The 22,527-nt window shown below is 36.0% G+C and overlaps 5 protein-coding genes across 15 annotated transcripts; 3 read left to right on the top strand and 2 right to left on the bottom strand.

Annotated features, from left to right (window-relative positions):
- Window positions 1-235: 235 nt before the first annotated feature.
- On the top strand, window positions 236-4,095 carry LOC103870306 (T-complex protein 1 subunit eta). Its single transcript, XM_009148431.2, has 14 exons — window positions 236-462; window positions 553-813; window positions 1,081-1,206; window positions 1,299-1,502; window positions 1,620-1,789; window positions 1,881-2,016; window positions 2,229-2,345; window positions 2,457-2,576; window positions 2,657-2,755; window positions 2,846-2,935; window positions 3,289-3,376; window positions 3,466-3,554; window positions 3,706-3,780; window positions 3,858-4,095. Exons 1-14 carry the CDS (start codon window positions 448-450, stop codon window positions 3,936-3,938), a joined length of 1,671 nt encoding a protein of 556 aa, XP_009146679.2. The 5' UTR covers window positions 236-447; the 3' UTR covers window positions 3,939-4,095.
- A 15-nt stretch (window positions 4,096-4,110) lies between these two features.
- LOC103870305 (E3 ubiquitin-protein ligase PUB24) lies at window positions 4,111-8,060 on the bottom strand. The gene is made up of 2 exons (XM_009148429.3): window positions 5,663-8,060; window positions 4,111-5,280 (listed from the first exon to the last, which is right to left on the bottom strand). Exons 1-2 carry the CDS (start codon window positions 6,000-6,002, stop codon window positions 4,217-4,219), a joined length of 1,404 nt encoding a protein of 467 aa, XP_009146677.1. The 5' UTR covers window positions 6,003-8,060; the 3' UTR covers window positions 4,111-4,216.
- Window positions 8,061-8,345: 285 nt separating this feature from the next.
- On the bottom strand, window positions 8,346-11,629 carry LOC103870304 (myosin-binding protein 7). The gene is made up of 4 exons (XM_009148428.3): window positions 10,716-11,629; window positions 9,293-10,586; window positions 9,139-9,185; window positions 8,346-8,723 (listed from the first exon to the last, which is right to left on the bottom strand). Exons 2-4 carry the CDS (start codon window positions 10,484-10,486, stop codon window positions 8,621-8,623), a joined length of 1,344 nt encoding a protein of 447 aa, XP_009146676.1. The 5' UTR covers window positions 10,487-10,586; window positions 10,716-11,629; the 3' UTR covers window positions 8,346-8,620.
- A 608-nt stretch (window positions 11,630-12,237) lies between these two features.
- On the top strand, window positions 12,238-14,718 carry LOC103870303. Of its 11 annotated transcripts, XM_033291515.1 has the most exons (4): window positions 12,244-12,371; window positions 12,696-13,368; window positions 13,456-13,562; window positions 13,668-14,718. In XM_033291515.1, exons 2-4 carry the CDS (start codon window positions 12,705-12,707, stop codon window positions 14,598-14,600), a joined length of 1,704 nt encoding a protein of 567 aa, XP_033147406.1. In that variant the 5' UTR covers window positions 12,244-12,371; window positions 12,696-12,704; the 3' UTR covers window positions 14,601-14,718. The 11 variants fall into 11 exon arrangements, with proteins under 11 accessions (XP_009146675.2, XP_033147405.1, XP_033147403.1 ...); XM_033291514.1 differs by having other exon boundaries at window positions 12,243-12,371; window positions 12,696-13,278; window positions 13,408-14,718; XM_033291512.1 differs by having other exon boundaries at window positions 12,243-12,371; window positions 13,456-14,718.
- A 1,460-nt stretch (window positions 14,719-16,178) lies between these two features.
- On the top strand, window positions 16,179-20,632 carry LOC103870301 (amino acid transporter ANT1). Its single transcript, XM_009148426.3, has 3 exons — window positions 16,179-17,123; window positions 17,780-18,427; window positions 18,818-20,632. The coding sequence occupies exons 1-3, from the start codon at window positions 16,893-16,895 to the stop codon at window positions 19,220-19,222; spliced, it is 1,284 nt and encodes a 427-aa protein (XP_009146674.1). The 5' UTR covers window positions 16,179-16,892; the 3' UTR covers window positions 19,223-20,632.
- Window positions 20,633-22,527: the final 1,895 nt, after the last annotated feature.

The raw sequence follows: 22,527 nt of genomic DNA, 5'->3' as shown, positions 1-22,527 counted from the left end.
ATGAACTGCCAAAGATTCTGCTAAAATGAGCGACACTACGAAAGCAGCTGTTGGCTGTTGCGGAGTGTTGAGATGGAGAAGCCGGATCATCAAAGATCCATGATCCAACCAAGTCTTGTCTGTCCAGTCGTAGAGTTCCACGCTACACAGCTATATTATTGCTATTAAATGTTTTTGTCAACTAGAAAATGAAAACTAGTTGAGCCAACCAATGAAAACTAAATTTGACCGGGTCATATATGCTGGGTTCAATAAAAAAAAATGAAATGGATTCGAGTATAATGGTATCCGCAAAGTTCCAGATTTATCGGTTCGACCGGCCGGTCTAGATCTAAAATCACTCGTATATGAATGAACACAACGACATAAAAATAAACCCTAAATCTCTCTCTCTCTCTCTCTCTCTCCTTCTCTCCCATTTCTCCGTAGCTCCTCAACGCATCTACAATGGCGTCGATGATGGTAAGTTGCATCTACGTACTCTCTCCATACACATATATATGTTTGGATACTTACTGATGCAAATCTACCTTCACTTGATTTCGCGAGCAGCAACCGCAGATCATACTGCTGAAAGAAGGCACAGACACTTCTCAGGGGAAAGCTCAGCTTCTCAGCAACATCAACGCCGTCACGGCGGTTGGCGACGTGGTTCGAACCACGCTCGGTCCTCGAGGGATGGACAAGCTCATCCACGACGATAAGGGATCCGTCACCATTTCCAACGACGGCGCTACCATCATGAAGCTCCTCGACATCGTACATCCCGCCGCTAAGATCCTCGTCGATATCGCCAAGTCTCAAGACTCAGAGGTGCGCGAGATCGAGCTGGATCTTGGATCTCTTCAGTGTTGATGATTTTGTTAGTTATGCAGATCTTAAATTGTGTGATTGATGCAGATAGATACTCCAAATATCATAATTATCTAGTTTATTATATGTTTTAATATTTATCTTAAGTAGTTATCTTAAGTATTTTTAATAGTTTATAGGTTATTTGTATTTGTTGATTGATTATTAATAAAAGTTAAGAGATTTGTGATTGAGTTCATGAGCGATGCTTTTTTTGTTGTTGGTTAGGTTGGTGATGGGACGACGACGGTTGTTCTTCTTGCTGCTGAGTTTTTGAAGGAAGCTAAGCCGTTTGTTGAGGATGGTGTTCACTCTCAGAATCTGATTAGGAGTTATCGCACTGCAAGCACTTTGGTGTGTAATCTTTTCTATTTCTTTGTGAAATTGAAAGTCTTTTTTGTTTTGTTTTTAATTACTGGATCTTTTGTTACTGTTTGACGATGTAGGCAATTGAGAAGGTGAAAGAACTCGCTGTTAGCATTGAAGGGAAGAGTGTGGAGGAGAAGAAAGGTTTGTTGGCTAAATGCGCTGCTACCACTCTTTCCTCTAAGCTTATTGGTGGAGAGAAGGAGTTTTTCGCTACTATGGTTGTTGATGCTGTTATGGCCATTGGGGATGACGACAGGCTCAATTTGATTGGGATCAAAAAGGTAAAAAAGAAACCTTTTTTTTTTTAAGCTTTTGAATTTTCGAGATCCAAGTATGTGTAAATGAAATTTTGCACTTGTGGTTATGCTTGAGAGCTAATGGTATGGTTTACTCTGCAGGTTCCTGGTGGTAACATGCGAGACTCTTTCCTAGTTGATGGTGTGGCTTTCAAAAAGACATTCTCGTATGCGGGTTTTGAGCAACAGCCAAAGAAGTTTGATAATCCCAAAATCCTTCTGCTTAACATTGAACTGGAGTTGAAATCTGAGAAGGAAAACGCTGAGATTAGGTTGGAACTCTGGCTCTTTTCTGTTAAGTGTTCCCTTCAATTAAAGCATCTTTTGGCCTGATTTGACTTGACTCCTGTCATTTGTTCACAGGCTGTCAGATCCATCGCAGTACCAGTCAATAGTTGATGCAGAGTGGAATATCATTTATGACAAGCTAGACAAATGTGTCGAAAGTGGAGCTAAAGTTGTTCTTTCCCGATTGGCTATTGGTGATCTAGCTACCCAGGTTTGTCGATTCTTAATTTCTCAGTTGGCTATTGACTTCTTTCTTTTTTTCTCCTGATGCATAATAAAATTGATTGGTTATAGGTTGTTTTAGTGTATGAAGATGTTTTATTTCGTCAGAAATAAATCATATTCGTTGCTCTATTTAGTTCATTTTCGTATTAATGAAGAGTGTTTGCTCATTTAACCGAAATCTCTATGCATTTTTTGCAGTATTTTGCGGATCGTGATATTTTCTGCGCTGGCCGTGTAGCAGAACAAGATCTTAATCGCGTGGCTGCTGCGGCCGGAGGAACAGTTCAAACAAGTGTTAACAATATAATACCCGAGGCTAGTGAAGAATGAATCTATTTGCTTGCTATCTAGATATGCTTACAAGCTTTCAGCGACTTGTTGATTATGTTCCTCTAAATTTGTTGTTTTTAAATGTACACTGTACAGGTTCTTGGAACTTGTGAGATATTTGAGGAAAAACAAGTTGGTGGGGAGAGATTTAACATATTCAGTGGTTGCCCTTCAGGACGTACAGCAACTATTGTCCTCCGTGGTGGTGCTGATCAGGTATACATCAAATATTGGATGCTTAATGAAAACGAAAAAAACCAGCACTGATATAATTTTCTTTGAAACGTTAATGGCAGTTCATCGAAGAAGCTGAGCGGAGTTTGCATGATGCTATTATGATTGTGAGAAGAGCTGTGAAGAACTCAACTGTTGTGCCTGGAGGTGGAGCTATAGATGTGAGTATCCTTCATCCACCGTGGTTTTGGTTTAATTTTTTCACATAGGTTAACAACATAGACAATGAAAGAGACTTCTTGTTGTTGTAGATGGAGATAAGCAAGTACCTGAGGCAGCATTCACGAACAATTGCTGGGAAGTCACAACTTTTCATCAACTCGTATGCAAAGGCCCTGGAGGTACACTTCTAGTTGACTTGAATGTTTTGCTTTGTCCGTCTAATTTCTGAGAATCCCATACTTGCTATGCTATCCGAGTATTAAGATGAGCTTTGTAGCTGTGTTCTCTGTTATTTGGGCATTAATAGAGAAGTTATGTTTTCTTTGTGCTCGTTGTTATGTACAAAAGTGTTTGTAAGGCATTGATAGAGTAGTGGTGTTTTCTATGTGCTCGTTGTTATGTACAAATAAATTAGAAATCTGGTAAACTAGTAAGAAGAGTCCAAATTAATATTAAGCCGTGTTTTTGAAACTTTTTGCTTCACCTTTAAGAAAAATATCTGAACTCATATCGATTGTGGTATGTATTACAGGTTATTCCACGACAGCTATGTGACAATGCTGGATTTGATGCAACTGATGTTCTAAATAAATTAAGACAGAAACACGCCATGCAAAGCGGTGAGCGTCTTTCACGCTCACAAGCTTGATGTAATAATCTTTTGAGTAATCTCATTTGATGATATGCTATCATTTCTGTGTTATAACAGGTGAAGGAGCTTCTTACGGAGTAGACATCAACACTGGTGGAATAGCGGACTCATTTGCTAACTTCGTGTGGGAACCAGCAGTTGTGAAGGTATTGCAAGATTCTACAAACTTGTACTCTCTGTTTATGGGACTTTTGTGCCATTTATGATAATGTAATACTTGGGAATGTTTGTATTTTGTGTGAATATCTTTCATAGAAAGGTTAATTGATGATCGGTTGTGTCCCTTTTTTGTGGCAGATTAATGCTATAAACGCTGCAACTGAGGCAGCGTGCCTTATCCTAAGTGTGGATGAAACCGTGAAGAACCCTAAAGTATACTCTTATTTTCTTTTCTTTTTCCTTTTTATGTTTGAGAATAATGTGTTGATAATTGTATAACAAAAATGCAGTCTGAGAGCGCACAGGGAGATGCTGCCGCTGGTGCTATGGGAAGAGGACGCGGTGGAGGTCGTGGTATGCGCAGGCGATGAGCTTTTTTTTTTCTCTAATGTCAAACTTGCAGATTTTTTCTCTGAATTTTAGTCTTGCTGAATTTTGGTGATCTTGAAATCAAAAAGCTAGTGTGTGTTTGTTGACTTATGTCCATACAATTTGTTAAAATGAAATTTCAGTGTGGTTTTTTTGTTACACTTGAGAAGCTAATTAGATCAAGAATCACTGCATAAAATTCATTTGGTGATGTTATCTCTTGCTACATACATCATCTTGGAGAGCAATTTACTTGATTGGAGTACATAACGCAAAAGTGCTAAACACCAACTCGTGAGTAATACTCGGTGAGTAGATCTTTGGGTGAAGAGCTTAAAAGCTTAGAAATTAGAGCTACATCAATGCATGGAAACTTCTTCCACTCATCAATATGATTTCTAAGTATCTCTTTCGCTTTCTCCTTCAAGCTTAAGCTACAGTCTATACTTAGGACAGCGCAAAGCTTCTTTACTGTACTTACGCTAGCCATCTCTTCCACCACTTCGCTTTCCGGCGAATATTTGGACACTGAGCTTAGTATAGAGATAGCTCTATCGTCTGCTGCAGCCGAAACCCTCAACAACCGTTTTGTCACAATCGCTATCCCTCCTCTATGAGCGAGAAACTCAGCTCTACCATTTGCACAACAACATAAACGAGACAAGATTCCCAGCACAAGTTCAGTGGTTCTCTTCTCGCCAGTTGAGCTTATTTCAAGTTCAATGAGTTTGGAAACCGCTCCGAGATCCACAAGGATGGTTCTGTTCCTGCTCCAAGAAGAGGTCTCTAGAAGAATCATCAGCGCAGCGATCACAGCTTGTTTAATAACCACGCTATGATCTAGTTTCGATGGTGCCTTGTTTCTCACTCTAGAGTTTGATGGTTGTACCGTAGCGCACACGCTAGGGTTTACGCGATTGGAACGACTTACAACGTCCTTGAGAAACCCTATGATGCCTTTGAATATCTCAGCACTCAATCTCTCGACGATATGAGAGGATGTGTTTTCAGTTAGGTTCCTCAAGAGGACAATAGTATAAGCCTTGTTCATGAAATCTTTTTGGTTTAAGACCATAGTCAACGATTCCAAGATCCGTTCATTTTCGATCAAGATTGTTCTTGCTTCATTTAACGGAACACCGATCAAGTGAAGAAGACGTAGAGACTCATCTAGCTTCCCTTTGATATGATGTTGCCCCTCCTCCTCTTCTTCTTCACGAGCATACTTGACTATGAACAAGATCAAAGACTTATGTACACCTCCTTCACACATCAGTCTCCTGTTTCTCTCTCCCTCCATAGCTAACACTTCAAGCTTCTTTAACGTGTCTTCTTTTCCTAAGGCTGTTCAATTCAAACCGAACCAAACGTTAATCTCAATCGGACGGTATAGACAGTTAAAGCTGAACAAAGTCACAAACCCATTCCAACTTGAATTTGGTCCAACTGAACCAATTTCCTTTACTTATTATATTTTTGAATATTCTAAAAATCATTCTAAACGGCGCTTAGACATTCGTCTAGTCGACATATTGATTACAAGCGAGATAATTTTTTCTTAAAACAATTATAGGCGTATACACATGTCTAGGCACTAATTTTTATAAAACACCTGATTAACGTTTTCTTGAACATTGATATTTTTAGTTTCTTTTATCCGAAACCAAACTAAAATTTGCCACATCAAGCCGAATACTGAAATAACCGGACAAAACCGTCACAGTACCTTCTTGTCCAAACTTTTTGAGATTCTTGATCTCCTCGATGATGTTAGGCTTCCCTGGAGGAGCTCTAGGAGTAGGGATTCTAACAACACCGCGCGTTGCATTCTCGACGCACCAGTGTTGGATGAGACGGCGAAGCATATGGTTAGGCGTAAGATCGGAGTCTAGAGGAAGAGGCTGCTTCGTCACGGGACAAGATGGGACCTTCTCTAGCCACTGAACGATGCTTTGACGGTCGTAAGTGATGCCAGAAACGGTCGTGACTGGATCTTTCATAATTTCTAGTGAGATTGGGCAGATAAAGTAGTTAGGGATCTCGATCTCCTCCTCTTCATGATCCATTTGATGAAAAAAAAAAGCAAAAACGTATAATATGGTTTTGTAATAAAGTCGTGTGTGTATAATTAAATGATAGTATATAACAAATGGTTGATGGTAAGAGATGGCGGCTGCGTTTACTTGAGGACAGACTTTGTCTGAATGGTCTTCGCTTTGAATTCCACTAACATATGTTTTTAAGACTATCAGACAGAGACACGTGTATGTTTCTTAATGCCAATGAAATCATTAATCATGCATGTAATTGTTTAAACTTTAAACTATAAGTTTTCATAAAAGCTCTCTCCCTAGTTTTATTTGTTTAGGGTTAGTAACATGTTTATATTTCTACAATGTTCTATGAAATATAGATAACTACTACGTGGGAGTCTATAAGATAGTTTTTGTTTTTGTTTTGACTAGGTTGGTCGGCAAAAAGAAAACTATAGTTTCAACAGGAAGAAAAAGAAAAATCTATTAGAATTCACGGAAATTTTATGTGTGTTAGTAGGAGGTCAACCTTTACGAATAGGAATATATAATAAGACTTGTGATTTTTCTAAGACATAGAATTCCACTTTTTAGATACTTTATATAGGATATTATTTATACAATGTTCAGCGCTAGGCGCAAACGGGCAGTGATCCCACGCCAAATACCTAGAATGATTAAACGGAAATTTATATTATTAGTTAGACGATTTAGACATTTATAAATTATAACTATATATTAAAAAATACAATGTTTTTATTAAATATTATTGTCTATAAATGATACATTTTATATTATTTATTTTCGTAAGCATAAAAAGTAACCGCTACAGTTTTATAAAATTTAGTTAGTATCTAATCGCTGCCTGGACCGCTTTTTAGAACATGGCTTTTATATACTTAAATTGAGCATACCGATTGCAAATACTGCAAAGTTTACGTTTGTATAGGAACACCATGTTGCAAGGTTCTTAGTGGGATTCTCAAACCTTAATATAAATAAAAAATAATAATGTTTTCAGATTTGAGATACCCACTTTATATTTAGGGATATTATTATTTGTTATAACATAATTGTTTGTTTGAAATACTTATCTTCATCCTTGCAATAAGTGTGTTCTAAGATGGTGGTGGAAAAATTGAGAATATATAAGATTGGCTGCGATATAATAAGATCTACAAATTAAACGTCATATCAGGAAATCAAGTGGGCGACAGACAAATCGAATCGTGCCACATAAAGGCTCATGACAAAATAAATTATGTGCATTAAGCTCGTGTCCATTAATATTATATCCGATTGATTTGTATAATGAGGTACACAAGTAGAACATTCTGAAAATGCATTTCTGTCTAAATATACGACAGATACGGAGACTTGAGAGTCTTTCACTGGCCCACCTTGGGAGATTTTTAAACCCACCAGTAGGCAACCAAGTGGAGAGTTGGAGACCATTTGGGCTATTATGAGCAGACGACCGAGAACATAGTTAACGTTAAGCCTGGGTGTTTGAGTAGATTCTCTTTGAATTTCAGTTCTATTTTGTAATACGTCGTAGGTACCAAACTAATAAATTTGTAAGTATGGATTAGATCAGTTTCAGATCGTTTTTGTATCACATTTTAGCTAAAACCCATAAAGTAACCATATATTGTTAGAATTTAGATTATATTGGTTCGAATATATCCAAAGTAAAATCTAAAATTTAAAAACAAAACATAAGAAATATACACTTATTTATATAGAACTAAGTATTTAAGGTACTTATTCAAATTTTAAATATCATATCGAAATAAGTATGAAATTCAATATTGAAGTATGTATTTATGTTTCAAATATTTAGAGTGTATATTAACATTCAGATCATTTTTAGATATTTTATAGGATTTTTTGGTTTCTCGGATTATCCGTTCGAGTTCGGATATAGTTTATAACACCATACAAGATTCATTCAGACTTTGTTACATTTTAGACTGGATACATATCATAGTTTTCGGTTCGAGTTCGGTTCAGATTTCGTTTATGGATTTTATGTCCAGCCCTTTTTAGGGTTAAGATCATGTCTTATAAACAACTCAATGTCATTTTTCTTTTTCTTTTTGGTCAACACACTACTCAATTTCCAGATTGACAATTTAAATGGTAACTACCAGACTAGAGTTTATTTTGTTTGACTACAAGTGGCGAGTCCCGTGACACATCTTCTACTTGGAGTTCTCTACAAATATTTGTTTTGGAAATAAGAAAACTTGTGATATAACTACACAAGGTAGTTGAACTGTTGAATTAGGATGGATCAATCTCCAAAACATGGGATAACAAAATAAAACAACACAAGTCAGAAACCATACAAAGATTGTATAGTCTCTTGAGTTATAAATCATAGAAAATATTGTATAGCCTCTGAGTTATAAATCATTCTTCAACCCCCTTATTTTTATACAAACAGTTAAAACATTGGAGAGAAAACAGAATGAATAAAAAAACCGCAAAGGACAAACATTTTTCTCTGCAACCCTACCCCAGTTCGAGTTGGAGAAAAACACACACACATTTTACGAAATGCAATTCATCAGTAACTGATACTTATGTGGTTTGGAAATCTAGAGTGTCAGGAGAACGATTTTGGCTTGGAAGGATTTGGATCTGTTTCACACTTGCGTGCTCCTGAGGCATCGCCATTTCCTTGATCTAGGGACCTTTTCTAGAAGCATTTGCAGTCCCATGTTGTTTGCTGACATCCCATACATATACCTACATACATTTTCATTGCAACAGAGACTGAATGTAAGTTTCAAAAGCAGCTCCTCACATACCAACAGCACCTTTATGTTTTAATAAGTCCGAATTTAATCATATAAACTAAAATTGACAAAATGTTATAAAAGATAAATATAGTTATGTTTTTGTTGGTATAAAATCAAATAACGTATTATATAAACCGAACCAAACCAGAGTAGATATGGTCTTAATATGGTAGCTAATTTTTATAAACCGAAAAACCGACAAAAACAAACCGAAACCCGGATTGAATACCCCTTCAAAATGAAACAATGTCTCTGTGTTTGGAATATATAAGGAGGAGAATCATCTTTGTATAAAGTTCTTTTTCACAAACAATTTATTATCTACTACAAGGAGCTTATTCATGCAAATAAGATCGACTTACTTGCTTCTACGAGCCTTTCTTCTCCAGGAAACAAAAGAAGAGATCCACTGCATAGCAACAAATAATCCAAAAGAAACCAGTTAGAGAGCGAGACATAGCTTCCTATTAGTACACAAAACAACCAAAGAATTGTGATGAAGAGTTGCAAAATCACCTTAAAGACTGGCGTGAAAGGCAATGGCCCACCAGTGGATGCTTTCCTCAGAGGCAACCTTCGTTGAGGCACAACCTCCTTTGACAAATGTTGAGCAATCTCTTTCAACAGCACCATCTGAGCCTTCTCAGTCCTCATAGAAACAAGCGCCTGCTTCATCGATTCCCTGTCAGCTTCCAGTGCTTGAAGCCTCATGTACAGCTTCGTTATATCAGGATCACCAAGATCCATACCATCAGAAGTCTCCGCCTCAACCTTCTGCTCAGTTACAGAATCAATGGTGTAAACTCTATCATCTCCTATATCAGATGAATCATCTTTAGCATTAACATTCTCTGTATATGAGGAGACATTAGCCACTTTCTTAGGAGACTCAACATAAGCATCAGGCCTAACTTCTTTAGTAGACATCCTCCTAAAATGTCGTTGAGGCCTTGGACTCTGACCACCAACCACCATCTTCTCCTTAACACCACCGGAGAAACCACCATCCAGCTCAGCAAAGCCAGGATTAGTCTCCATCTCGCTGATCCTCTGATCCAAACTCTTCAAAGGCGAAACAACAGGCGGATACTTCCCATCATCAGCAACATATACATCACCCCCCAGAGGATCATGATTCTCAACCACATTACACTTCAAAGGAGGATACTCATAAGCAGTAAGATCATCATAACCATCACTCGAGTTATAACCACTCTTGTCCCCTTCAGCCTCACCCTCCGTTAACCCATAACTCATCATCCTATGCTTATAAGCCTGAGCCTCACACGTCAACGCCATTATAGTCTGCTCCCTCTGATTCACCAACTCCTCCAACGCCACCATCTCCTGCAAATCGTGCTCCATCTTCTCCCCAACGTAGAGCTTGTACTGCCTCAGCTCCATCTGAAGCTCTGCCTTCTCGTTCTGCAGCCTCTGCATCACGTTCATGGACTCGTCCGCAGCCGAAGCTGCAGCGTTCCTCTCCTTCTCGAGCTCCTCGTAGAGCTCCTGGATGGATTGCTGCTGGCTGGTGACGGTTTCTCGGAGGAGCTCGCATTCGTTCTCGATGTGGACTTTGGGGTTGTTGGATTCGTCGTGGTCAAGCAGCTCGTCGTGTCTGCGTTTCACGGAGCGGTGGAAGGAGCGTGGAGAGGAGTGGCATCCACAGTCGCAGCATTGGATTAGATCTTTGGTGGAAGGAGACTCCATTTGAAAAGCTAATCAGAAGATTATTATTATCACAACAACAAAGAGGAGAGACGTTAAGCCGTAGAAAGCATGATGATCTCTCTCTCAGGTGAAGATGATTCTGCGTAAAGTATCAAACTTTATGTGAATTTGATCATCGAATCGTGGAATCACAATCGGTATAGAGAGAAAAAAACGAAGCTTTAAGAAAAAAAATTGAAGCTTTAAGAAAAAAAATTGAAGCTTTTACCTTCTCGGCGACGGAGCCAGAAACAGAGAGACGGAGTCAGAAAAAAGAAAACAGAATCGATTTATGTAAAAGAATAATTTTTTTTTGTAAATGGAAAGAATAAAAATGTAAAATTTATGAAAAAGAAAAGAGATTTTTCTGTTTTTTTTTTTTTTTGGAAGAACCCTAATGAAAATCTGTTTTGTTTTTTTTTTGGTCGGAGAAAGTTTTGTTTGTTGTTGTGTAATATTAAACGGTGGGAAGGGGTTTATGATTGATGGAGGGAGGGAGGAGTCTTCTCTCTCTCTGTGTGTTTTTGTCTTTTGACTCTGTCTCGTGGTTTTGTGAAAAGAGGTTATTTTTGGTAGGAACGAGGAGACGAGACAGATGCTGAATGAACGTTCAGGATGAGGGGATTGTGTTGAGATGAACGGTTGAGATGTGGGTATGTGAGGTGTTTTTTATTTTTTTTACTTGAAAAAGAAAATAGTACATGGTGGCGGCATTGATCTGGATGTTTTTTTTACAGCATTGTACGAAGAGTTTAGAGATGTATATTCTCTTTAGATGCTCTTTTCTTATTATAGCAAGGATTAGAATAACTCTCACAAGCTTTATGAAGATGTTTTTTTGTTCTTGCAAAAATTTGGCTAATATTTTTCTTTTGTTTTATTGACGTCCAATTGTTTAGGTTAAATGGTAGTCGAAATTAAATGGTTTTGAAAAAAAATGCTCGTTTTGATTGGTCTGATCTAAATGAAAAAAAACATGATTATTTTCAGTTTTATATTGGCAAAAGAATCTAAATGTAAATTTCTAAACTTAAAACTTGATAATATGAAATATGATGAATCCTGAAGTTTTTTTCTTATATAAGACGAAATTAGACTAGCTTAAAAAAAAGACCGACCGGTCAACTAGATTAGCAATCATGTTTACCAAATCTAAGTAATCCGTTTATATTTGAACTATAGTAATTTGTAAATCTTGTAAACAAGATGATAATCTCCAATTTTTAGTTCAAAACATTCGATTTTCATTTGATCTTTATGGTCTATTATACTCCACTTATCGAATCACGATAATTTATGGGACGTCAATTTAGTAGGTTGGAATTTAAAGTTCTACGAGAAAGTTGAATCGATTGTATGAATCAGTGGTAGATCATCTCATTGTCATTTTCCATAAAATACTTAGACAATAAATATTTGATTTGTTTTATTTTTAAAAGGCATGAGTTTTATTTTAGAAATAAAAACAAAAAAATAGAAAAAGAGAATTTGTTTCTTAGAAAAAATAGCAATTTTCTAAAAAAAAATCTTAAATCATTTGTTAATTTTAATGGTCAGTGCCAAATCATTAATAAATAAATATTTTTACTATAGTTTAGTGATAATGTTTTAAATATTAAAATGTATTTACTAAGAAATTTGAGTTTCTATCCGGTAATGTATTACACCCAAAAAATATTAAAATGCAAGTATTTACTAAGAAATTTGAGTTTCTAACCGATGTCAGAATTTTTTTTTTTTTAAAGAAGAAACAAATGTCTGAATATATATTCTTTTTCGAAAGTGCAAAAATAATAAAAAAAAGTATGCTCACTCCGGTCAGAGACAAACCTCAACCATAGTCATCGTCATTCGTCACTGTCATCAGAAACTCAAAGGCTCAAAGGTACGACGACCTCCTTCACATTTCTCTCTTCAATCTTTTGATTATTAGCTCCTCCTGGATCGCAAAGATCCCGACTTTATCCCCAAATCTCTCCTCAATTTAGCTGAAATTGGAACTTCGATTCTAGGGCTTTGTTCAACCCTTCGCTGATTAACTGGGTTTGCTTCGATTTCTAATCTCTCAACTCCTCTAATCTAATCGAGCTGTTACTCTGATCTACACAAAGACTACAACTTTAGAAATGGATTCAATTCAATTCAATTCAAGAAAAGTAATAAACTTTATAAATGTGTAATCTTGTGATGATAGCTTTTGTTGGAGATCTCAGGTTTGATGGCGAGGCAAAGGCCGAAGCAGCTGGAGCCAAACAAGATTGGTTCTTCCAAGGTGGGTTTTGATGGAGGAGAAGAAGAAGAAGGTTGGGTTTTTGTTAAGAAGCAGAGAGTCATCATTGTCTTGCCTTCTCTTCCTCTACCTGAGCCTTTCTCCGTGGAGAAGCCTCCTGGTACTTCTTCTCAATCACAAGCTGAGCGTAGAGACTCTGTTGATGTTGCTGATACTCGAGAAGCTGCTCGTGTGGTGGTGGTGCCTTCTCTTTCTCTACCTGAGGAATTTGTTTTGAAGAAGCCTGAGACTTGTCAGTCACTAGTTGAGTTGAGAGACATTATTGCTGCGGATATACATGAGACTACTCGTCTTCACGCAGTGGTGGTGCCTTCTCTTCCTCTACCTGAGCCTTTCGTTTTGCAGAAGCCTCCTGCAACTTCTCAGTTACAAGCTGAGTTAAGAGATGGTGTTGTGAATATGGAAAAAGCTACTCCTCTTCATACAATGGTGCCTTATGTTCATTTGCAGAAACCTGAAACTTCTCAAACGCAAGCCGAGTTTAGAGCAGATAAGCATGAAGCTTCTCTTGTTCACACAGTGGTGTCTTCTCTTCCAGTAACTGAGCATACCACTTTGCAGAAGCCTGCAACTTCGAAATCACAAGCTGAGTTAAGAGCGCGCAAAGCTGCTCTTGCTCACTCTGCGGTGTCTTCTCTTCCGGTAACTGAACATATCACTTTGCAATCACAAGCTGAGATAAGAGCTGAGGAGATGCGCAAAGCTACTCTTGTTCACACTGTGGTGCCTTCTCTTCCGATAACTGAACATATAACTTTGCAGAAGCCTGTAACTTCTCAGTCACAAGCTAAGATAATAGTGGACAAAGCTACTCTTGCTCACACAGTGATGCCTTCTCGTTCGGTAACTGAACATATCACTTTGCAAAAGCCTGCAGCTTCACAATCACAGGCTGAGTTTAGAGCCAAGGAGACGCGTAAAGCTACTCTTCTTAGCACTGTGGGGCCTAAACTTCCAGTAACAGAGCATCGCACTTTACAGAAGCCTGTAACTTCTCAGTCACAAGCTGAGCTAAGAGCCAAGGAGACGTTCAAAGCTACTGGTGTTCAAGCAGTGGCGCCTTCTCTTCCTGTGCTTGACTATTGCACTTTGCAGAAGGCTGCAACTTCGCATTCACAAGATGAGTTAAGAGCCAAGACTCGCAAAGCTACTCTTGTTCACGCAGTGGAGCCTTATCTTCCAGTAACTGGGCATCTCACTTTGCAGAAGCCTGCAACTTCCCAATCACAAGCTGAGCTAAGAGCCAAGGAGACGCTCAAAGCGCCCAAAGCTACTCAAGCAGTGGTGCCTTCTCTTCCTGTGCTTGACTATTGCACTTTGCAGAATCCTGCAAGAGACTTTGTATCAGATGCTCAGGAAACAGCTGATTTTCAAGCTGTGGACAAACCGGAGAGGGTAATGGATCGCAGTTACACAACCAGGAAAGCTCCAGGTCCAAGGAGATCATCCCAAGATTGTAGAATGGATTCAGATAGAAGGATGGCAAACCAAAGGAGCCGTCGTACAGGTCACAACAAGCCTATAAGGTTTCCTAGAGTGATGTGCAGCTCTGTGGTTATGGACAACGAGAAGCTGAGAGTGGTGAATCTAGAGAAGAAGGTTGAGAAGGCAGGAGGGTTGAACGAATGGGTAGGATCTATAGGATTGGGGAGAGAGTTTGAGAGGATGCTGAGAGGACAGAGGATGAGTAAGTTTCAAATGGCGAATTTGACAATGGAGAAGCTTAAGCAGATGGGTGCTTTAGCCGTTGGACCTAGAAGAAAGCTTATACATGCTATTCGTTGTGTCTATCACCCTCATTGTCTTCGTGCTTCCTTTAACTAAGTATACACATCTTGTCACAGTTTAGTCTTTCATTGTCCAATAATAAAACGTTGGTATAAGCTTGTTTGATTAGTGATTTTCAATCTTAATGGTCAAAGTTTGATGAGTGCTTGTAAAATTTTAGGCGTGTTAATGGATGGTAAGGCGCTCGGTAGATTAAAGGCATTTTCCTAAATTTGTTGGTGTTCCTAAATTTGTGTTTAAGTATCTAATTAAAGCTAAGCCGTCACTAAGTTTTTGTCAATGAACGAAAATCAAAATTATTGAAAAATTCAATGTTAGATGGAACAATTTGGATGAATGTGGTCCAAGGGAACAGATGTCACCGCTGTTTTGATAAACATAATGTAATTAATATTTGTTTGTACTACTTTTATGCCTATTTTCGAAGTTAAAGTTGACAAATTCAATCTCACCAACTTGTTAACGTTGACATATGCAATAATCTCACTAACTGGTTAACATGATGACATATGCAATAATCTCTCTTTTTTTTGAATAAAACATATGCAATATATAATCTCACCAACTACTTAATCCCAAGATCTTGTATCCTATCTTTAATACTAACAACAAATCTCTCTCTATATATAAACACACTGAGATCCAAAAAAACAAACCTGAGATGGAGTCCACATATAAACAAGCAAAACTCTCAATAACACAAAAAGTCAATTACGTAGACTAAATCAGTGGTAACACGAACCAAAAATTTCTAAAATAAATAGATAAATCCTCCTCATACGACATGTATTGGGGGTTTGATATGGTGTGACAAATAAAAGCACATGTACGAATTCAAAGAGTACCTCTTACAGATACTATTATTTGTGTTGTAAGTTGCATAGTGCTATCAACCAGAAAAAGAAGAGTATATTACATCATTTCTTATTTTACTCCGCAATTATTAGAAAGTCCGATTATTTTACATTTTAAAAATAGAAAGAATTCGTTGGATAGGTATGTTTGGCCTTTTACCTCTGACTGTAAATACTCTGTCAAGTCTGGCTACTGGACGAATACACATGTGTTCTCTGAAGATGATTCTATAGAGCCACCTCCTGGCTCGTTTCAGTTAAAGAATCAAATATGGGATTTGGAAATTCTCCCTAAAATTCAACATTTCCTTTGGAAGGCTGTGACTGGAGCTCTGGCTACCTTCGCTCAGTTATGTTCTCGTGGTATAAATATAAATCCAATTTGTCAGCGTTGTGGTCTGGAGGAAGAAACTATTAATCATGTTCTCTTCTTATGTCCGCATGCATTAGCGACCTGGAGATGTTCTGGCTTACCATTAAATGGAATTCAATCTCATGATTTGGAACGGAACATCGCAGAATTGTTCTTTTTGCTTCACAGAAGAGATACTCCTAGTGCAGTCAGTAAACTTTCATTTTGGTTACTTTGGTATATCTGGAAGTCAAGAAATGAGTTTTTGTTGGCGCAAAGAAACGTGCATCCTATGGAAGATGTGAAACGTGCTGTAGAAGGGAATGTCGAATGGAATAGTAATTTTGTGTCAGCTAAAAGCAAATGGTGGGAGGCAGGTACGAAATTCAAAATGGGAACCTCCTCCGTTGGGTTGGCTAAAATGTAATTTCGATAGCAGTTTCCGAAAGGAGACTATGACTGCTGGAATAGGATGGATAGTGCGAGATGAAAATGGTCATTTTTTGAAAGCGGGCATGGTTATCCAAGAGAATGTTACGTCCCCTCTTCAGGCTGAGGCTCTTGCGTTTTTATATGCTTTACAGCAGGTTTGGATTAATGGATGGCGAAGGGTATGGTTTGAGGGAGATAGTTCCGAGCTTGCTAGAATCATTAATACGATGGAACAAGATCATGTTTCCTTGGGAAACATACTTTATGATATTCGACATTGGATGTCAAAGTTAACATGGTGCTCGCTGGAAAGTGTGCATAGGGAGCATAATATGGCTGCTGACGTTTTATCTAAACACATAATGCGACTTAATGTGTCTGTAGTTGTTCTTAATTCACCACCTTGTTGGTTGGTTAACTATTTGTATTGGCCTTATACAGTTTAAACTTCAGTAATAAAAGCTAGTTGATTAAAAAAAAAAAAGAATTCGTTGGAAACTAAAAATATATGGGATATTGTATTTTGCCTTCATTATAGCAAAGATATCTATCTATCCACGGATCGCGTGGTGCGACGTTTCGGGACGCCACGTCATAAGGAGCAGAGAATATTTGGCGGGTTCTATAATAAAGGCGGCGAGAGGAGTTCGCACGTCTCCATTTTATCGGTGAGCACGACAAAACTAGGCGATGGCGATCAATGACGTGGCGGCTAACGACGATGCATCTATCCCTCTGATAAATTCTCCGTCCTCTCGAGACAGGACTTCTGCTATTCAGACGCTCGGAAACATTATAGTCTCTATCGTCGGTACAGGCGTCCTTGGCCTCCCTTACGCATTTCGCGTCGCTGGATGGTTTGCTGGCTCTCTCGGCGTCATTATCATCGGTTTCGCCACATATTACTGCATGCTCCTCCTCGTTAGTTCCTTTCTCTCCTTGACCGAATAGCAATTATTTTAATCCTGAGAGAAGTTGATTTATCTCTTGCAATTATCAAAATGGTTCATGATCTCCTAAAATCATATCACATGCAACGTATCTAAGTGGATGATTAGTTGAAAAGTAAATATTATTTTTGTTGTTAACAAGCAATGGTAATCTTTTTTTTTTTGAAACTTACAAGCAATGGTAATCTGGTGGTAAGAGAACATCTCGGGACAAAACCTAAACCCATTCTACATGTATAAGTTATTACTGATTTTACAAACGAAGATGCAATTAGGTTCATTAGAATATTTCCAAACAAAGATGAATTAGGTTTATTAGAAAGCTGGAATCATGTTAGTCGTTGGTATTGTCCCTTGAAAATTAATGGAGCTTCGGCTTAAATCTTCTTAAATCGGCTTAAATCATTTTTTTGTTGTAGTTGTATAAGTTGTATTTCTAGAATAAAAACAAAAAAAAATAAAAAGATTCAGTTATAATTTTTAATTTTTCTTTTTGTTTAAACATTAATATAAAATTGATAATTTTAAAGCTGAGAAAAAAAATTGGAACTGTAGACAAAAATTAAATGCAGTTTGTTTGTATAGTCCAATCAATGCGGATTAATGTTTTTGATATATGTATTGCAGGTTCAGTGCAGAGATAAGCTAGAATCAGAAGAAGGACAAGAAGATTCAAAAACGTATGGTGACTTAGGATTCAAATGCATGGGAACAAAAGGTCGATACCTGACCGAGTTTCTCATATTCACTGCTCAATGCGGTGGATCAGTAGCGTATCTAGTGTTCATAGGACGTAACCTCTCATCCATATTCAGCTCATATGGATTAACCATGGTCTCTTTCATCTTGATTCTCGTTCCAATCGAGGTTGCATTATCATGGATCACTTCTTTATCAGCTCTCTCGCCTTTCAGCATCTTTGCCGATATATGCAACATCATCGCCATGTGTTTCGTCGTGAAAGAAAACGTGGAGATGGTGGTTGGAGGAGACTTCTCGTTTAGTGACAGAACAGCTATTGCGTCTACCGTTGGTGGTTTACCGTTTGCTGGAGGAGTTGCTGTGTTTTGTTTTGAAGGTTTTGCAATGACGCTGGCTCTTGAAGGGTCTATGAGGGAGAGAGAAGCTTTCCCTAAGTTGTTAGGTAAAGTGCTTGCTGGGATTACGTTTGTCTACGTGTTGTTTGGGTTTTGTGGTTATATGGCTTATGGAGATGAAACTAAGGATATCATCACGCTTAACCTCCCAAATAATTGGTCTGCCATCGCTGTGCAGGTAAAAACTATGCCATTCCAAATGTTTTTGGTGCTTTGTATAGACTATATTTCTCGTATATCATCATTATGATTGTCATCGTATGCTCTGTCTTGGTTAAGAGTGCTACTTGAACAGGTTAAGAATCTTACCTTTTGGAAACTACTCTTTATGTTTCATATTAGACAATGTTTTAGACCAATGCATATATATATTAAGAAATCTAAAAGTAACACAAAAACTATAATTTATTTAGTTATAAATGAAAATTTTAAAAATAATTGGTTACACAGCTTTTTATAAAAGATAAAATTACCTAGATATGTCGAAACATTTTATATTATGAAACAACTAAAATCACCTAGACATTATGTATATTGAGGGAGTAAATGCCTTTTTTTGTTTGAACAGATTGGCTTATGTATGGGATTGACGTTTACATTCCCGATCATGGTACATCCGCTTAACGAGATCATAGAGCAGAAACTGAAAAGGATCGGGTGCCTTCAAAAACATCGTCATCATTATCATCACGAGACAAGTTCAGTCTCCAAATATGTAATCTTCACCACGAGGATGCTTTTGGTGGTAGGACTCGCAGGAATCGCGTCCCTAGTCCCGGGATTTGGTACATTTGCATCTCTGGTTGGAAGTACAGTGTGTGCACTCATTTCATTTGTGTTACCTGCTTCCTATCACCTCACTCTGCTCGGTCCATCTCTAAATCTATGGAACAAATCTGTTGATGTGTTCATCGTGATTTGCGGTTTGCTCTTTGCTGTCTATGGTACATACAACACCGTCGCTGGATTGTAAAAGAAAAAAGAAAACAAGTGAATCTGTGTAAAACGAACACATCAACCGAATTTACATGAAGCTATCCGCTGTTGTATGATCATTAAATTGGATGTCAATAGAAATGGTGACAACATATTTTTTGCTAGTTCCCACGAAATCATGATTGGTTGTATTTAAATGTTTACTTGGACAGACATAGATCATCAAACTCTATACACAAGTTTACAGTCTTTATATAAGTCTATAACCAACTGTCTCATCAGTGGCAGATCTAGAAAAAATAATTAGTGGAGGCAAAAGTATACAATATATATATATATATATTATTTTAAATAAAATTATAATACACCTTTTTAGTTTTATAAAATATACTAAATAAAAAAGCTTCTAAAATTCAAAAAAAATCTCAAAATAGAAGCATAATTTAAATTTGCATTTTACATGATTCTCAATTTTTTTTTAAAAAAAATAAATCTTATCAAAATCCAAATAAATCAAACATATTACAAACTATAGCTTTCCAAAGGTTCTAACTTTCCTACTAATGTTACTGCTGTCTTTGTTAAAAAATTCTTCCTGATTACATGTTTGATATACTTATGTTTAACGTAATATGTTACATTGATTTGATAATGGTAGAAAAAAAAAGACACAAATGTTTATTTAGGATTTTTTTGTCCAGATAGTTTTATTGATTAATATAAAATACAAAAATAGTGAGCATCAAAATGCTATTTAGAAATAAAGTTATCTGACTATTTTATCTTTCTGAAATATAAAATTACTATTTTGATAAATAGATTAAAATTTGAAACATAGAAAAAGATTTTTTTAAAAATAGTGAATATAAATTTTTAAAAGTAAAGTAACCATAAAACATACAATAAAAAATTAAAAGGAAATTAGTGAATTTAATTAAACTTCATAGATTTTCATCAGTTTTGAATTTTTATACAAAAGTTTTGAAAAATATCAATTTTCTTTAAAATGATTACATTTGATATAAATGTTTTTTTAAGCAACATTTTATAAATGTTGACGTGCTTTCCCCGTAAAATGTTGTTTCATCTTATTCATTTGAATTGTTAGCTTTTTGACATCAAACCCTTAGTTAAAAAGCTGAACAAAACTATGATGGCAACATTTAAGATTCCAAACATTCGTATTAATCTCGTTAGAGCTTATAACCAACATATAAGCCACATGTGTCGTCACGTTCTAAAATTAAAGATGGTCAAGCTCAATGATATATCAAGAATTAATATTTTATATGTTAAAATTATAAAATAGGATTCAAGAAGATATAGTGAAAATATGGTATCAAAGATGGATGATGCTAAAAAGTTAGATATCCATATATTACTCTACATTTATCTAATATGCCATTTTAAGTTAATTTTGAATAGTGAAGACAGTACTAGCTAGGTTTGAATGATAGTATTAAAAATGTAAAACGATACTATTTTTAATTATAAAAGTGTTATCTACGATAAACAGTATTTAAAGAATTTATTATATTTATCTATATCACTAAAAAACTAAATGAATACTCTGGAGTCATTAATATTTTTAATGTAGTATGAATGCTATTCATATTTATCATCTCTTCTTCTATTTTCCCTTCATTAAACTATTAACTAAATTCCAATTGAATCGAATAATAGTAAGAATTTAATAACCGTCATGAAAAAATTGACCGAAAAAGAAAATTAATGTGTTCCTCAGATAAATGGTTGCTCGTTTCTATCATTGACTATAGAGTCATAAATGTTTCATGTCTTAGTCTTTGGAATTAAATGTCATTGAAGACACAATGTAGGAAATATCCATATTTTAAATATTTTTCTATGATATTCTTTATTTAGAAAAATAGAGGGGGAGTCAAAAGTTTCACCTTCATATATATAAATATACATGGATTCAGAGTAAACTTTCATGCTTGGTAATCTTACCTCCAAACAATAAAAATAATTGGCTTGATTTAAATAACATTGCAATGTCGAGTAATGCATCATCCTCAAAACATTCCATTGTCTTAAGCTTCGATTTAAACTCAAGCCCACCCATGGAAGAGCCTGAACAAAATTTTGATCACTTGGTTGAAGATCCAGGTAAACTAAATCACAATATTTATTAATAAATATAAGATATAATTAAATATATCATAATGACAATTTTCATATTCTAAATTATTTATCTATAGATATATACTTTTCCAGTACTTTAGCCTAATATCTTAATCAAACAGACAAATTTACATAAATAGTTTCATTTATAAAACTAATATTAAAACATGCATATAAGAATATTATATACATCTATTGACCTTTTTTAGATCGCTGCATGGGACACTCGTTGAAATGTGGAAACTATAATGAGTTGGATTGTAATAGTAGATTTTTTTTTTAATTTGTTTTAACTATTTTGTATCAACGCCAGTCGAAGCTGATTTTGTCATCGATTTGAACTCAAGCCCACCCATGGAAGAGCCTGAACAAAATGTTGATCACTTGGTTGAAGATCTAGGTACACAATATTTATTTAATAAATATAAAATGTAATGACATATGTCATAGTTATAATGAGTTGGATTGTTATGACATATGTCATAGTTATAATAGTTTAATTCCAAAGACTAAGACATATGTCATAACAATCCAATGTCATATAGCGATATGTCATAACAATCCAACTCATTATAACTAATACAATCAAACAAATAAATTTACGTAAATAGTTTCATTCGTAAAACTAATGAATGAAAGCATGCATATAGCGATATAGGAATATTGTATACATCTATTGACCCTTTTTAGATCGTTTGCATGAAACACTCGTAGGAACGTGTAAACTATAATGAGTTGGATTGTAATATTAGAAATTCATTTATTTTAATTTGGGTTTAACTATTTTGTATAAGCGCCAGTCGAAGCTGATTATGTCATCGATTTGAACTCAAGCCCACCCATGGAAGAGCCTGAACAAAATGTTAATCACTTGGTTGAAGATATAGGTAAACTAAATCACAATATTTATTTAAATATAAGATGTAAATATGTCATAATGATAATTTTCATATTCTAAATTATTTATCTACAAATATAATTTTGCAGTACTTGAACCTAATATCTTAATCAAACAAATAAATTTACGTAAATAGTTTCATTTATAAAACGAATGAATAAAAGCATGCATATATAGACATATATGAATATTGTATACATCTATTGACCCTTTTTAGTTCGTTGCATGGAACACTCGTATGAATGTGGAAACTATAATGAGTTGGATTGTAACATTAGAAATTCATTTTTTAATTTGGG

Source organism: Brassica rapa, chromosome A05 (genome assembly GCF_000309985.2).
Source record: "Brassica rapa cultivar Chiifu-401-42 chromosome A05, CAAS_Brap_v3.01, whole genome shotgun sequence".
In the NCBI taxonomy this organism is placed as follows: domain Eukaryota; kingdom Viridiplantae; phylum Streptophyta; class Magnoliopsida; order Brassicales; family Brassicaceae; genus Brassica; species Brassica rapa.
This window is presented reverse-complemented; position numbering and strand designations above follow the sequence as displayed.